Genomic DNA, 15,759 nt, shown 5'->3' with positions numbered 1-15,759 from the left:
AACACAAGTTAGTATATGATGAACAACATAAGTGAAGAGGGACTCGATTTAAGTATCAGTTAAGATAACTTGATATAGAGATGAACGATCTTGTATTTGATAAGTTCTTAAGTGGTTGAAGTGGTTAGGATACATAAAGTGGGAAGCTCTATTTATAGAGTCCCAAAAGTTACAAGGAAATGATAAAATAATTTAAAGCAACTAACTTCGGTGTCCTTGAATGGTACACTGGATATTACAATGAATACAAGCAAAGTCAGTAAAAGTAACTTATGAGAATCTTCATGTATGGTTCATATGCGGGTCTTCAACATCTCTTTGGGTTCACAAAATAACAAAGGTAGTCTCCGGGTGGCTCTCTTCGGGTTCACTTAGGCATAGGGTATTCGGTTCCATCTTAGCTGAAGAGAGTCACTTTCTTGTTTGAACATGTTGTGTTGTTGAACTTTCGGTGCCATAATGAATCACCCCCTGCGTTATCGCAACAACAACAACTACGGTAGCTGTGACAACAACAACTATGGTAGCTGCGGCATCAACAACCTTAGTGACAACAACATAGCACTCGTTAAAAGTTTTAATTAGCATGGCCTTGATAGACCCAAATAACTCTGGAATAGCCTCTGATTGCTGCGGCCACCTCAACGGAAATAATCTTGCGGATCTCATCATCGCTGGCACTCGACCTCTCGGGGTCGATGGAGCCTAAACCTCAGGTAACCACCATACTAAAACATACAGGAAAATCATCAGAAATCGGGCTAAAGCGCATATACCGACTCCCACACACTCCTACATACTCTTTAGCTTCTTGAGGTTCATCCTCGAGCTACGTACGGATCCAATGCTTCCAGTAGTATGGGCCCAATACTACCTTCCATATCAACCCATATTTGTCTCAAGTCGTCCCCTCAAGACAGTAACCTTCCTCAAATTAGTTATGTACTTGCCCTGTTAGTTCCTTAGAACCATGACTACGCATCTAAACACTAACTCTAGACTTCTCTCCAGCACTGCTCTACCTCACAAAATCACCGTTGTCCCCTCCATTTGCTCCATATATGTCAATTGTACATAATACGAGACTCAATATACATTCAAATAAATGATCCTACCTCAAATCCACAACTAGACAAGGAACAGGAAAAAAGACTAAATCAAGCATTCTAAGGCTACAAACTCCTAATTATGTACAATTATATAGCATACACTAAGAAAATAGTAATGACATATTCAATCTCATAAGAATGAACTCCTAGGATAAGGCATCACAAATCAGGCAATCATTACCACATTATTTATGCAAGATCCCTTAGCCTACCTCTAACTAGCATGCCATTCTATCAGCTCATAATATATCTGCCATGCACTACTCATAATATAGATTTGGGTATTTTGGGAAACTACAGCCTGAGCGCTAGTTGATTGTACACACTGCTTATCTGGGTTTTTTCTTCTGTAAAAATCTTCATTTCTTTGTTAAGTTCTTCAAAAATTTTCAGATCCTTAGTTTGAGTTTGGAATCACCATGAGGTTCATCCAAATCCCTCAAACCAAGGCTCTGATACCAAGTTGTAACACCTCAAATCATAAACCAAAGTTTTCATTTTTAATTTACCAAAATTAAGGTTTCACAAGCCAAGTTACCAAATGCATAATTATCCAAAACAACTAGTATCACAAAATATCATATTTCACAATTGTCTCAGTAGCAAATCTCCCAGCGAGTGTGTACAATTAGACATTCGCCTTCCCACGGTCCACAGAAGTACCTGTCACATAAAAACCGACAATTGTAAGCACGAAGCTTAGCGTGTTCCCCGAAATAACACATCAAAATAAACAACTATGGGCTATCAACAACCCTAGGGACTATCAGCAATCCCAGTGGGCTAACAGCATGCCCTGTAGGTTATCGACAACCCTGGAGACTATCATCAGTCTCAATCATGTATAAACAACATTACATAATAATAATAACAACTACACCCATCTGGTCACCACAAATATAACTATTCTACCATACATGTGAGAATAAGTAAGGAGACTCACTTGATACTGACGACAAGTAAACCTCACACTCGGACCGCCGAAACTAGACTCTGCTTAATCAACGAAATAATTAACCCTAATTAAGAATTAAGGTCCAAAACTCAACCCGCAAGTCCAAATCCCATAACTAAGTCCCTAAAGGGAAAAAATACCATTGCCCTTCCCATGGTCCAAAACCCTAAATCTTGACCAAGGGCCAAAAGTCTACATGTGACATCCCCAAAATCACGGCCAAAAAATACCGGTTTCATTTATGTTTTTTAAAATAACTTCAAAGTAAATCCATTGATTTAAAAAAGTTGCAGAATTTGTTCCCAAACAAAATATGATAAAAAATAATATTTACCAAAACATTTCTTAAAGAAATGTATTTTCATTATATACCAAAACTCGGGATGTCATGTTCCGATACAGACACAAAAGCATAAACAATAAAACATAGACCTTACACGGTTATATACAACTACTGGTCTATAAACAAAAACATCTTCACAAGTTCTCCAACTTATGCTCTCGCGCCACTACCTGTAATACAAAGAAACTGAGTGGGTCAGGCTTGGGAGCCTGGTGAGCATATAGGGTTTTCAACCCACGATAAATAATTATATTTAATTTAACCAACCAACAATAACCCGATTACCCATTCCCGTTATCCTCACTTTACGTCCCTAAAACAACAACTATCAAAAGGGACCTAGTTTAGGAATTTTCATCGAGACGAACATTACTGCAAATGGGCTTCCTCAACAATAAATGTCCTAAAGGCAACCATGAGGGGATATAATACAACAAATGAACACCCACGCTCACTACACCTACATGTTATGAGCCTGCCAACGTTCCACTAAACTGTCTAGAAAAGTTCGTGGTCATCATCCATATTCTGCTGGACAACTATATCACAATCACATCGAGGCCTCTCATCGTTTTTATCACACATAACTATCTACCCATGTTCTACCCAACATATTCGTAGATAAAAATATAAATATATATACAACATAAAACATGTATAGAACATTCAACCAATACTCATTTCGAATAACACATAACATATTAACACATAGCACATATTTTATGGAAATACTTCGTATTTATGTGTTAGAAGAAAGTAACTACACACTCACTTGATAAGATGATTATCGGAAAACACTACGGCTCTACAAGTAGCAATTCTTCAATGAAACGGGGAGATCTTCACAAACACCGGACTTCTTGCGGGCACAGCTTCGGCTCGAAACTCTTTTCTTCTCGGGATCTTCAAAGCGTCGGGACTTGCTTCGGGTGTCGGGATGATACCGGGGCTTCGGGGGTATAACTTGCATGTAAATCGAGAAAATAAGGGAGAGAGAGAAGAATTTGAGCAACTAAACTCGACTGACCTTGTGTTCTATTTATAGGGTGTTGAGCATCGGATTACGCTGGGCGTAATCTCAGAGTACGCGGGGCGTACTCCCTCTACAATCATTACGCTGGGCGTACACCCGATACAATGGGCGTACTAAGCGGATTAGATCAGATGCGTCATGGTCTCGGACCCGAGACACTCGAGTGATGGAGTAGGGCGACATGGCCCAATTCAGCCCACGAATCATGAATACGCTGGGCGTACTCCCATTTCTCAAACTTCAAAAATTCGTATCTTTCGCATACGAGCTCTGTTTTTGACGTTCTTTATATCCACGCGTAGGTGAGACTATGCTCTACAACTTTCATTTAGACTCCATCGGCTAATTTTGATTTTATTTTTATTATAATATTTTTAGTAGGCTGGGACAGGAAAACTCCGTTAGAAATACATAACTTCTTCACCGGACGTCCGTTTTCATCTGTCTTTCTTCCGTTGCACTACTATCAATGAGATCTTCGATTCTCATTTAGATTGTTTCAGTTATAAATCACTCGATCTCAAATCCGAACTTCGGGTTGCATACTGCTAAGCTGAAACTTAGAAAAATCATAACTTCCTCGTACGAAGTCAGATTTGGACGTTCTTTTTATGCACGCTCTCGGTTTAACGAACTCTACGACTTTCGTTTAGATCACTAAGGCTAAATATCGCTCTATCGTAAATTCAGTATTTACGTCACGCAGTGTCATACCGGTTCCGTCGCGAAACTTCGACCGGTCATAACTTCTTCGTTATAACTCGGATTTCGGCATTTTTTATATATTCGGAAACTTTGTCACGATCGCTACAACTTCCTTCATAGCTATTGGGTTTATCTAACATTCTATTATTACGCTTATTTTTATTCTTGATTAAATTAAGCCATATAATTAAACATACAACATATAATACTCAAATAATACATTCTTATTATTTCAAAATGAGTTACAAAGATTAACCTAGACTATTACATCGTCATTAATGCCTAGCCCAGAAACACGGGCGTTACACTACAAAAGTCAACTTCCCATCGAGTACGTTGGGCGTACCTCTTCTTGTGTGGGGCGTACAACTTGAGCAGCGTATGGTCGGGGTCGGAACCGGTTACGCGGGGTGTAGATAGGAGTACACACGACGTACTCCATCTACTTCCACTTTCACCAACTTTGTGTCTTAAACCCTCAAGACAACTAACCCAACCACAAATCTAAGCATTCTAAGATGTCTTGTTCTATAAAGTCATCGAATTTAAGACTTTGCATGGCTAGAACAGTCCCAATGCAACAAACTTAAACTTCCAACACATTCTAAGCTACTTTGCTTATGCATGAGCCATATGAATTGATCAAGCAATCATTTTTATGAATCTACAAGTCCTATAATGCATGAAAGGACAGGTACAAGCCCTCGGAGTGCTCCAAACTCATAAATGTCCAATATTCGGGACAAAAGTTCATAAAAATTCAACCATGTAGATATAATGGAAAAATTATCAAGGTATAAACTTTATACCTGAAAATAAGGCACAAAGAGGAAAGGTTTATGGATCTACAAGCTTTCTAGCACCCACTCCTTCTTCTATAGATACACCAAAAACACTCAATAAGCTTGTAAAACTCACACAAGAAACTCAAACTCGAAACTATGGTTTAAGGAAGGTATGGTGGCTGATAAGGATGATCAAATGGGGACATAATGTTGTTTAAATAAGGAGAAACCCTTAATATTAGGGGTTAGAGTTTGGGCTAGTACTCCCGGCATACCACACGTACGCCCAACGTACAAGCTGATCATTCGCGATTCCATGCTGCATGAGTACACCGCACATACTCTTAATTACGCCCTACGTACGACCACAATCTCAAGCCTTTTTCCTCAACGGACCAATTGTGCAACGTTTGATAAAGATATAAGAAATAATAAAAATACCTGATATTTGGATGTTACAAAACCAATGGGGTCCTTTGTAGTCGAGAGATTGATGTGTAAAAGAAGTTCATAATTATGAATGGATACTCTTGGAATGATTTGAAATAACAACATAAGGTGTTGTTTGATTCCTAGATTGATAAATGGATTTATTGATCATAAGGGTATTTTGGGAAATCTGTTGATAAATACATAATGATTAACATCTAAGAAGATGAATGACATTCATGAACATGAATTAACACTCTCGATATGTTATTGGAACATTAAAATGAAGGAATGCTAGTGAAGTTCTAAATCTAGTGGTTGTATTGACCCAAGGGTAATTTGGGAACATGAAATGGAATTGAGGATTCCATAGTTACATTAGGTACCTACAATGATATTGGTTGTGGTTTTATATACTTGAAAACACCCAATGATGTATTAAATGATTTGAGAATGATTCATACTGGATAAAAAGCGTTCCTAATCAACTTGAGCTCTCAACTCTTTGATTTGAATGATTGTAAGCATTATGAACTAGTTAATATACTTATTTCCAAACTAAAGTACTTAAATTTTAAATCTTAAGATAAGACATACATACCCCACAACCCTATACCAATGTGACCACCACCTTACATCATCAAACACTTATGAGATATAGTGTTCCCGAACACCTCCAAACTTCATTATAAAGAGATAACACGAGATAGAAAAATGAGAAATAAGCTTGGTGCCCGTCCACTTGATCTGCTTCCTTTGGACCTATTTTATTTGGAACGTGGTGTGTCCGAAGGGTGTCCGAGCTCCATGTTGCCACCGGACCGCTTTGGGGACATATGGCGGATAACATACGGATTGTCTTTCAATACAATCTTTTGGGGGTAAATTACACCGTTGGTCCCTCGTGCACATGCCAGAAAGCATGTTTAGTCCCTATTTCCAAAATTTAACTCGTGCAGTCCCTCGTTGTTATTTATCTTGCATGGTTAGTCCCTATGCACGTTAACTGTTAACTCCTTCCGTTTAAGCTACCCACGTGCCTTGCACGCAGGGGCATTTTCGTCTTTTCAGGGTTTTTATACATGAACCAGTATGGCACGACTTCGATAACCGATCATTTCTGATTTCATCCTCCGTCGACCCTTAGCATTGCACGAGAAAACCCTAGTTTTCTACGATGGTGAACTGGAGGATTAGGCAAGAATGGGAGGAATACGACCTCCAAAGCTCATACGGTAAAATTTTCTACATTTTCAGTTGATCATCCATTATACGTTCCTAAAACGTAATTTTTTTTTTGGGTTCGCAGCTGACAATCCAAGTATGTTCTCGATACGATTGAACTATGGTGGAGTTTTTACGAAGTTTCCAGGCCGCAAATACATAAAGGGGAAGATGAAATATATTGATGGCATTGATAGTGACTTGTTCTCGGTGCATGATATGGACGAGATAATGGAATTGCTTGATTGTGTGGAACCAGGTAAAAGTATATATTATCATTTCAAACGACCAACCTGGGATTTAGATTTTGGGTTGTATGTTTTGGGTTGTGACGAAGATATAAACCACTTTAGGTCATACGTGTATGAACACAAGGTGATAGAAGTGTATACAGAGTTTTGGGAAACCAAGCTCCATACGTATCAAATGTCCCCAAACCCTGCAAAGATAAAGATACACGAAATTCCTGAGTCCCTTTGTCGTAAAAGCTTGTTATTGACATGGTCAAATTCAGGGGATTGTCCTAGTGAAGAAGCCCCTGTTTTTGAGAATGTAGAAACTATGGACGAACCCCCTAGTACATTACTTGAAACAACCTTGGAACAACCCCTTGTTACATTGAGTGAAACAGTTGAGTCAACCCCTGCCTATATACCAAGAATTGATAGCCCTTTGACTGAACCAATGATAGGAAGCACATGTCCTAATGTTGATGGTTTGGGTGATACATTTGAATGGTGTGAACCTTTTGGTGGGACTCCTATGGAACAAGATGAACCAAATAGTGAAAAAGCAGGTGAAGACAGTCAAGCTAGTAAAGACAGTCATGATAGTGATGACACTGAAGATAGTGAATACAGTCAAGATAGCGATTACATAGTTGATGAAGATAATTTGTTAGATGATCCAGAGGTTGATATGAAGAACTTTCACCTCAACATTGACAAAGAGGTGGAGTGGGTTGGAAGTTTTCCTGATGATCGAGATGAAGCAGTAGAAGGTGATGAAGAATTAGAGGTTATAAACACTGAAGAATTTGTATCTGCATCTTCATCAGATGAGGGTGAAGCTAGTAAAAAAAGGAAGAAGATAAGAGATTTACGAAGAGCACATAAGAATGAAGCAGCTGCTGTCAAAGATCCATTTTACATCCACCAGACTTTTAGCACAGCCAAGGAAGTTAAACAACAAATTTATCTTCATTCCATACAGAGTAGAAGGGAGTTAGACTTCGTCAAGAATGACAAAAATAGGATTAGAGTGGTTTGCAAAGGGACAATACCAAACCTTGGGATATTAGAAACAGGTGGGATCAGCAAAAGTAATGACAAAGTGGGACCAAGTCAAAAGAAAAAGAAAGTGAAAGATGGTTCTATTCATAAATGCCCATGGGTCCTACTAGTGAGTAAGTGGAAAAAAGACATTAACTGGACTGTTAAGACCTATGAAAAGCAACATACGTGCCTTCAAACAAGGAAAATTAGGGCATGTAACTACAAGTTTCTCTCTGAACAGATTGTTGACACAGTGGAGGCAAACCCAGAAATACCACTTAGAGCATTACGTGAGATGCTTGAGAAGAAATACCAACTTGGATTGTCAGACATGAAAGTTCATAGGGCGAAAACGAAAGCCCTGGAATCAATTAGGGGAGATTTTGTTGCTCAGTACTCATGTCTAAGAGACTACTTACAGGAGGTGCAGAGTAGAAATCCAAACACCACAGTCAAACTTCAAGTGCAAAGTGAACCATGTTATGCATCTGAGACCAGGGTATTTGAACGAGTATACATTTGTCTTGGTCCACTGAAAAGTGGATTTGCAGCAGGGAAAAGAGATTTACTAGGGCTTGATGGTGCATTCATGAAGGGTCCATACCATGGTATGATCCTGACAGCAGTGGTATGTGCATAATCATATTTTAGTATTTGATTAATGTTTGACCATAGTTAATTGTTTGCTTATTACTGTGTTTGACATGATAATTCAGGGTTTAGATGGGAACAATTGCACATACCCTTTGGCATATGCAGTTGTTGAAGCAGAGAACTTTAATTCATGGACCTTGTTTTTAACTAACTTAGGAGATGATCTTGGTTTGTATGCAAACTCCAACTTCACTTTCATATCAGATAGACAGAAGGTAAATAAATTTCTCCATTCATTTTCACATGCATGTTTTACAATTCAATAAGCAACTTCACTCTTTTGATAATTTAGGGGTTATTGCCTGCACTTGAGAAACTTTTCCCAGCAGCAGAGCATAGATATTGCCTAAGGCATCTTCATGAGAACATGAAACGTAAATGGAGGGGCAAGGAATTCAAGGATTGTCTTTGGAAATGTGCAACATGTACCACCATACCACAATTCAACAGTGCCATGGAAGAACTAAAGAAACTTAACAGTGAAGCATATGACTGGCTTAATTCTATTCCACCTAAGCACTGGTCCAGATCCCACTTCTCAGGTATATAATATTATGTTTATAAGTGTATAATTTTTAAATATAATCTAATACAGTTGTGTTTTATTAGGGAGGGCACATTGTGATGCTGTGTTGAATAATATGTGTGGGAGTTTGAATAGCAAGATAGTGAAGGGTCGTGATAAGCCAATTATCAGTTGCTTGGAGTTTATTAGGGAGTATATCATGAGGAAAATTGTCATGGTTCAAAAAGAAATTGATAAAGCTAATGGCCCATTAACTCCTACAGCCACTAAGACCCTTGAAAAAAATAAAGAAAGGGCAGCACAGTGTAGGGCAGTGTTCTGTGGCAATGGGAAGTACCAGGTTACAAGTGAAGGTACTAATCAGTATGTGGTTAATATGGACCAACAAACTTGTTCATGTAATAGGTGGGAACTGACAGGCATACCCTGCAAACATAGTATAACAGCTATATGGGATATGAGGCTCAACAATGAAAATGTTGGAATACCTGAGACATGGGTACACCCAACTTATTGGCTCAAGACATGGAAAGAAATGTATGTCTTCAAAGTTGAACCTATTAATGGGAGGTTATTGTGGGAAAAAAGCACATGTCCTACCAAGTTGATACCACCAAAGTATCGTGTCCCTATTGGCAGACCAAAAAAAAAGAGAAGAAGATCTGCAACAGAAGATGATGGAGTGTCCACAAAATGGAAATCTGTAACATGCACAAAATGTGGAAATGTGGGCCATAATGGAAGGACCTGCAAGGGACAATCACAGACTGGGAATGGAACAGGAGAAGGTGCAGCAGGGAATACAACAGGAGAAGGTGCAGCAGGTAGCAGTGGTGGTGTACAAAATGGAGTTGGGAACAAAGGAAAAAGCCCCATGCTTTGAGAATTTGTAGTTTGGTATCATGATCATGAAGGATAACTATGTTTTTGTTAGGCATTTATTGCCATATTACTTTGTTGTTATGTGTTGTATTTTGATACTTTGTTGCTGTGTAGGATAACTATTTGTATGCCATAAGACTATGTTGTTATTTTGGATGTCCCTTTATGTTAATGGTCAATGGTTATCTTGGATATTTTAGAGTTTTTGTCCTTTTTAATTGTTATATTGGATGCTAGTATTGAATGGTATATTGCATATGTTGCAAATACCACATTTTCATTAAAATTTGAACACCAACTGATAACACCACATTATGATTACACAATATATTGCAACTAAAATTGAAATTTTTTTGTTAATACAAATAACATTACAAAGAGTCTCCATTACAATATACACATACCGAAATACTAACAACTTCATTACTTAACCTACACTTTATATATAAGGACTGAAACAAAAAAAAACCCAGCTAATAACTAGGTAAAGCTTCAATTTGCGATTTTGTTCTTCAAGTTTCATCCTAAACGCCATACAATCACAGTCCTGATCATAATCATTCACCCATCCTATGAACTTGCATAATGGTCCCTGAACCAATTAAAGTAGATGAAGAATTAGGGCAAAATTAGAGAAGACGAAGAACGAAAATTAAAATCATTAACCTTACCTTTACTGTACAAGCATAATAGAGTTTCCCAGGGTTTCTTTTGCTATAAGATGTGCGAATCACTGCAGTGGCTCCACAATTGCATTTAATATCGATCATTGTTATGTATTTGGAAGAAATCGATCGAACGAGGGGAAGAGACGAACGAGGGGAAGAGACGAACGAGAGGATACAGAGGAAAAGAGGGTTGCAGTGTTCTTTATAAGATTTAAGGTGTAACGACATTAAATATGGACACAAACCCTAAAAAGACGAAAATGCCCCTGCGTGCAAGGCACGTGGGTAGCTTAAACGGAAGGAGTTAACAGTTAACGTGCATAGGGACCAACCATGCAAGATAAATAACAACGAGGGACTGCACGAGTTAAATTTTGGAAATAGGGACTAAACATGCTTTCTGGCATGTGCACGAGGGACCAACGGTGTAATTTACCCAATCTTTTGGAAAGGGTAAAAAAACGTACAATTACTTTAGTAGAACCTTTTAATTGGAGTGTCGTTTAAATTCTCCCGCGCATAAGTAAAGTACGTCGCGTGCATATAATCTTAACCGTCCACGTCGGCAATTGGTGGTCCACTCAACAAATCGTAATTCCTGCCATTTTCCGACTTTATAACCTTTTTATTTAAACCCTAGTAACGCCAAAGGGTTTTAACAGAAGGAACAGAAACAGGGGTTCTTTTCAAAACCCTAGCAATTCGATTCCCAAATTCTTATCATGGCTTTCTGGGGTCAGTCTTGATTAAACTATCTTAAATTGTTGGAAGTTCATATCAAATTTCATTGTAGTTAGGTTATTTTGCTCTTATTCCGATCGTATAAATTCCGACTGCATCATATGTTTTATCATGTGTATCACGGATTTGCGTTTAACGAACACAATTTCTCCTTAATATATTGTTTTTACGATTAATGTTTCGATTATAATACGTTAGGAATCGAAGTGAAACCTGGAAAGCCGTATACGCATTCATCCAAAGAGGGTAGAGGACGACTGCGAATATCTCAGGTAGATGCTTTATCTTCCACTGAAGTGTTATTGGGCGATTTTTTTCTCTATGACGATGATTTTTTGGGTTATGAAATAATAACAATAACGAACAAAACAATGTTTGACGATTTTGTAGAACTTAAGGGTATGATCATCCACATATTCATTTTTAAAACTTCTAGGTTGACGAGAGTGGGGCCAGGAAATCTCTGTTCTATATGAATTGATATGTATTAGTATTACTAATGTCATCTGCTTTTGGTTGTCATCTAATCTCTGTAAAACTTCTTCCAACAAAAATAGTGAACCAAGGGTTAGTATGTTCACTGATTTAATTGGAAAAATGAAATGAAGAGTGTTGATCATATCATCTGAGGCTAACAGCGATAAAATATATTCTAAATGTGATATGATAAGATTATCTAGGTTATGAAGCAAGAACAATAGGATTTGAATTTGTCACAGGTTAGATAGACTCTCCAAATCTTAAGATATTTGGAGATCAATTTCAAAGCAGGCATCACATTGCTGAATGGTGTTTAATCTATGAAATTCTCCATGTGATTCTACTTCTTTTGTTTGCATTTTAGGCGACATTGGCTACTGGATCTGCAACAAAAAAGAGTCTGGTCCAATGCAATGTAGGAGATAAAAGTCCTGTTCTTTTATGTGCACTCCTTCCTGATAAGACTGAGTCATTGCAATTGGATTTGGAATTTGATGAGGCTGAAGATGTAATATTTTCTGTTATTGGTCCACGAGGCGTATATCTCACTGGATACTATGTTGGCCACAGCCGACAATCAATTTTGCAAGATGATTCGTATCCTTTGTTCATTGAATTTTTTTCTTTACCCCTTTTAGAAAGATGAGGTAATGTTGTTTTTCCTTTACTATGATGGCAAAGAGAATCATATGGAGAGGACATTGCAAATTCTGAGACACAGGAATCTGATCATTATAGTGATGAGGATGAATATGAGGACAGTTTTATCAATGATGATGAACCTGAAGCTCTTACACCTTCTCCTATCTCAAGTGACAGAGGTTTTATAAATTCATACATTTGTTACTTCAAGAAAATGATTCATGAAGTTCTTTCTCATTCGAATGAATTTGATTTTCAATGAGCAGATGATGATGATGATGATGATGATGATGATGATGATGATGATGGAGAATATTTGGAGAAGAAGAAAAGAGATGTGAAGGGCGGGCGTAGAAGACTCAAAAAGAAGTGTCAGTTTTTTGAATCTGATGATGAAATGGTGTTTGTTGAGATTGATGATAAAAACGCTTCTCCAGTTGCATCCATACAAAATATCAATAAATCAGAAGATTCAGGAAAGAAAATCAAGAAAGAAACAACAGACAAAGAGACAAAAAACAATGATGATGAGTACGTGGATTCTCAGGTTCTTGATTCAAAGGATGATGTTAATGTACACTTAGTAAATGGCAAACCAGAAGGCTGAGCAATTAACTAGTTTTCTCCAAAAAAAGTTGATCTTATTTATCTCTTAATAACAATATATTGCAACAGGAAAGGGGCTGAAGTGATGCCTGAAAGTAAATCAAAACCTAAAAAGAAAAAACGAGAGTCCTCTAACGAGAAGAAGGATACTGTTGATGAGAGCAATGGTCTTAAAGTGGAAAAAATCAAGCAGAATGAGGAAAATCCCAACAATGTTGATGACAAATCTGTTGTTGAGGTTGTTGCTAATGAGTGAGTATTCCTGCATTGTTCTCTACTTAATCTTGTTTTTGTCTTTTATTTAATCTTGTTTTTTTTTTAACTTTGTAAAATGATATTTTTCATGTAATGAACAGCGGATCTGCAAATGAAGTGAAAACAAAGAAGAAAAAGAGCAAGAAGGGGAATGCTGTTAAAGATGATGATGATGTGTTGGTTGCTAAAGATGATGAGAAGCCTAGTAATATGTAAGTTTGAGCTTATTATTATAGTAGAGGGGATTTTTTGTTTTTCAAACACATGTATGTCTTGACCTCAAAAGGGTACCAAAAAGTGAATGAATTTGTTTTTTATAAATCAGGGGTGTTGGGGAAGTTATGGGTGAAGAGAATGTGAAACCAAAGAAAAAGAGAAAAGCACGTGGCAATTCAGTTGAGGTGTTGGCTGCAGAAAATAAACAGGAGGATGATCTACAACCAATAGACAAGTATGCTTTTGTGTTTCAGCATTGGTAATGCAAAATGATTTGAAATTCTAGTTTGTATAACACAAGAACAATGAATGAAATGCAGGAACTCTGGAATTGATTCTAAGCAGTTAGATAACGGAAACCAGTCAGAGGAGAAGAAAGTTAAAAAGAAAAGGCGAAAAACAACTGAGGTTGAGGTTGAGGAAAACAGAAATATGGAGGTTGAAAAAGAAAATAAAAAAAAGACACTGTCTAATGGACTTGTTATTGAAGAGCTTGTGACAAGCAACAAGCCTAAAGGAAAAGTAGCAGCTCCTGGGAAAAAGGCAAGTCTTTTCAATCAGTTTTTAGTTGCTCATATTAATTATATAAATACAAAAATATTGAAGAATATGTTATGGTGCATTACATACAGGTGAAGGTAGAATATGTGGTGAAGTTAAAGGAGAATGGACATGTTGTTGATTCAAATGGGGAATCCCCTTATAAATTTCGACTAGGTGATAAACAAGTTATAGAGGGGCTCAATGTAGGTGTAGATGGTATGTATAATCTATTATGACTTTTACAAAAAAAAAAAAAATAATAATAATAATAAAAAAATAACTTTAGATTAAAAAATATACTAGTATATTACTATTATTAGTTGATGATGTTACAGCTTACATTACATGTGGTGGTGTTTTGCATTTCAGGTATGAGAGTTGGGGATAAAAGGAGACTTACCATTCCACCATCAATGAGGTATGCAAAATTTTATTTTATTGAATAATAAATACCAAACTCTGTTTCTTGCATGAATAAAAGCATCATTTAGTATGGGTATGTTGTTGTTGTGCAGGTTGGGGTATATAGGAACGGGTGAGAATGTTCCTCCAAATTCATGGCTGGTATATGATGTGGAATTGTGTAGTGTCCACTGATACCTTACATTACTCATTACACCACACCATTCTTGTTGAATTTTCCAATACACAGAGAGTTTTTGTTCTTGTTAGGGTTATCGGTCTCTTATTGTAAGAAAATGAAAGTGTTGAGAAACATTACATTTTTGTATTTGCACGGAGGGGGGACATTTTGTTACTTAAATGCCCAATTTTGGCCATATTTTTAATTACAAACATCTTTCTTCAATGAGTTTTCTCTGTTTCTTTCTTCCTTTAAATCCAAAACATGTATATCTAAACCGAAAAGGCTAAAATTTAACTTCACATTTTAGTATTTGTACATTCTGTTTATCAACTCTTCTTGCTTTATAGCTTGAGCTTCACAAGAAAGCAAAATATTTTGTGCTGTGTTTGTTGTTACATTTTGTTTCGGGTTTTTATAATAGAGATATTAATGAGGGTCAAGTTTTACCCTAATATCATTTTTCACTTTTTACACCAAAAAATTTCAACTATATTATACCCTTTGTATTTGTTAGTTTTTTACAATTTTGTCTTAACTTTAAATTGTCTTATTAACAAATTTAACAAATGTAAGATTTTGAATTAATTTTAAAGAACTGCTACATTTTAAAATATAACTACACAACTAAATTAACTCTATCAACAAAATCGAACTTGAAACAACTAAAATAAACTTTAAACTCAAACTTGAAGAACCGCAAAAGACATGATACTTTATTATCAAATTTGGTGGTAATGATTAATGAATACACCAAATTTATATTATACTGTTCATCAACACCTAATCTCATGTAGAAAATGGTGTTGGGTTGGAGTGGTTTTGCATTATTTTTTACATAAAAAAAGTGATATGATGTTTGATTGGAGATGCCAAAAAGAGTTAAGGAGTGGTTTTCAATTTAAAACCCAATTGAAGTGGACATTGAGATCCATATTTAAAAATTAATTATATACATAGTTACAGCAAATTGGGAGGTCAACAATAAGATAAATGTTTTGAGGAAGATTTCATAATTTGAAAATGTATGCTATGACTATATTCTAGTCTAATAGATCACGCCTGCTCTGAAAACTCAATTAACTTTAAAGTCCAATTAACGGCTG

The 15,759-nt window shown here is 36.7% G+C and overlaps 3 protein-coding genes across 4 annotated transcripts; all 3 read left to right on the top strand.

The window, feature by feature from the left end:
* The first annotated feature begins 6,476 nt into the window (after nt 1–6,476).
* Nucleotides 6,477–8,192, top strand: LOC145098475 (uncharacterized). Its single transcript, XM_079036108.1, has 4 exons — nt 6,477–6,594; nt 6,669–6,842; nt 6,937–8,116; nt 8,187–8,192. The coding sequence occupies exons 3-4, from the start codon at nt 7,010–7,012 to the stop codon at nt 8,190–8,192; spliced, it is 1,113 nt and encodes a 370-aa protein (XP_078892234.1). The 5' UTR covers nt 6,477–6,594; nt 6,669–6,842; nt 6,937–7,009.
* Nucleotides 8,193–9,152: 960 nt separating this feature from the next.
* LOC145098474 (uncharacterized) lies at nt 9,153–9,920 on the top strand. The gene has a single exon (XM_079036107.1). It carries the CDS (start codon nt 9,153–9,155, stop codon nt 9,918–9,920), a length of 768 nt encoding a protein of 255 aa, XP_078892233.1.
* Nucleotides 9,921–11,237: 1,317 nt separating this feature from the next.
* LOC145101798 (FKBP-like peptidyl-prolyl cis-trans isomerase family protein) lies at nt 11,238–14,878 on the top strand. Of its 2 annotated transcripts, none has more exons than XM_079039066.1 (12): nt 11,238–11,322; nt 11,527–11,600; nt 12,173–12,405; nt 12,490–12,629; nt 12,717–12,981; nt 13,126–13,308; nt 13,413–13,523; nt 13,637–13,762; nt 13,848–14,070; nt 14,160–14,286; nt 14,440–14,488; nt 14,586–14,878. In XM_079039066.1, the coding sequence occupies exons 1-12, from the start codon at nt 11,310–11,312 to the stop codon at nt 14,665–14,667; spliced, it is 1,626 nt and encodes a 541-aa protein (XP_078895192.1). In that variant the 5' UTR covers nt 11,238–11,309; the 3' UTR covers nt 14,668–14,878. The 2 variants fall into 2 exon arrangements, with proteins under 2 accessions (XP_078895192.1, XP_078895191.1); XM_079039065.1 differs by having other exon boundaries at nt 12,714–12,981.
* Nucleotides 14,879–15,759: the final 881 nt, after the last annotated feature.

This window comes from Lactuca serriola, chromosome 4, assembly GCF_051521515.1.
Source record: "Lactuca serriola cultivar US96UC23 chromosome 4, Lser_US96UC23_V15, whole genome shotgun sequence".
In the NCBI taxonomy this organism is placed as follows: domain Eukaryota; kingdom Viridiplantae; phylum Streptophyta; class Magnoliopsida; order Asterales; family Asteraceae; genus Lactuca; species Lactuca serriola.
This window is presented reverse-complemented; position numbering and strand designations above follow the sequence as displayed.

Excerpts from the sequence above, each read along its gene's own strand:
- LOC145098474 (XM_079036107.1), top strand. The coding sequence starts at position 9,153 with ATGTGTGGGAGTTTGAATAGCAAGATAGTGAAGGGTCGTGATAAGCCA.
- LOC145101798 (XM_079039065.1), top strand. Across the intron at positions 12,982-13,125 it reads ACAAAAAACAATGATGATGA|GAAAGGGGCTGAAGTGATGC; the intron begins GTACGTGGATTC and ends ATATTGCAACAG. Across the intron at positions 13,524-13,636 it reads GATGAGAAGCCTAGTAATAT|GGGTGTTGGGGAAGTTATGG; the intron begins GTAAGTTTGAGC and ends TTTATAAATCAG.
- LOC145098475 (XM_079036108.1), top strand. The coding sequence starts at position 7,010 with ATGTCCCCAAACCCTGCAAAGATAAAGATACACGAAATTCCTGAGTCC.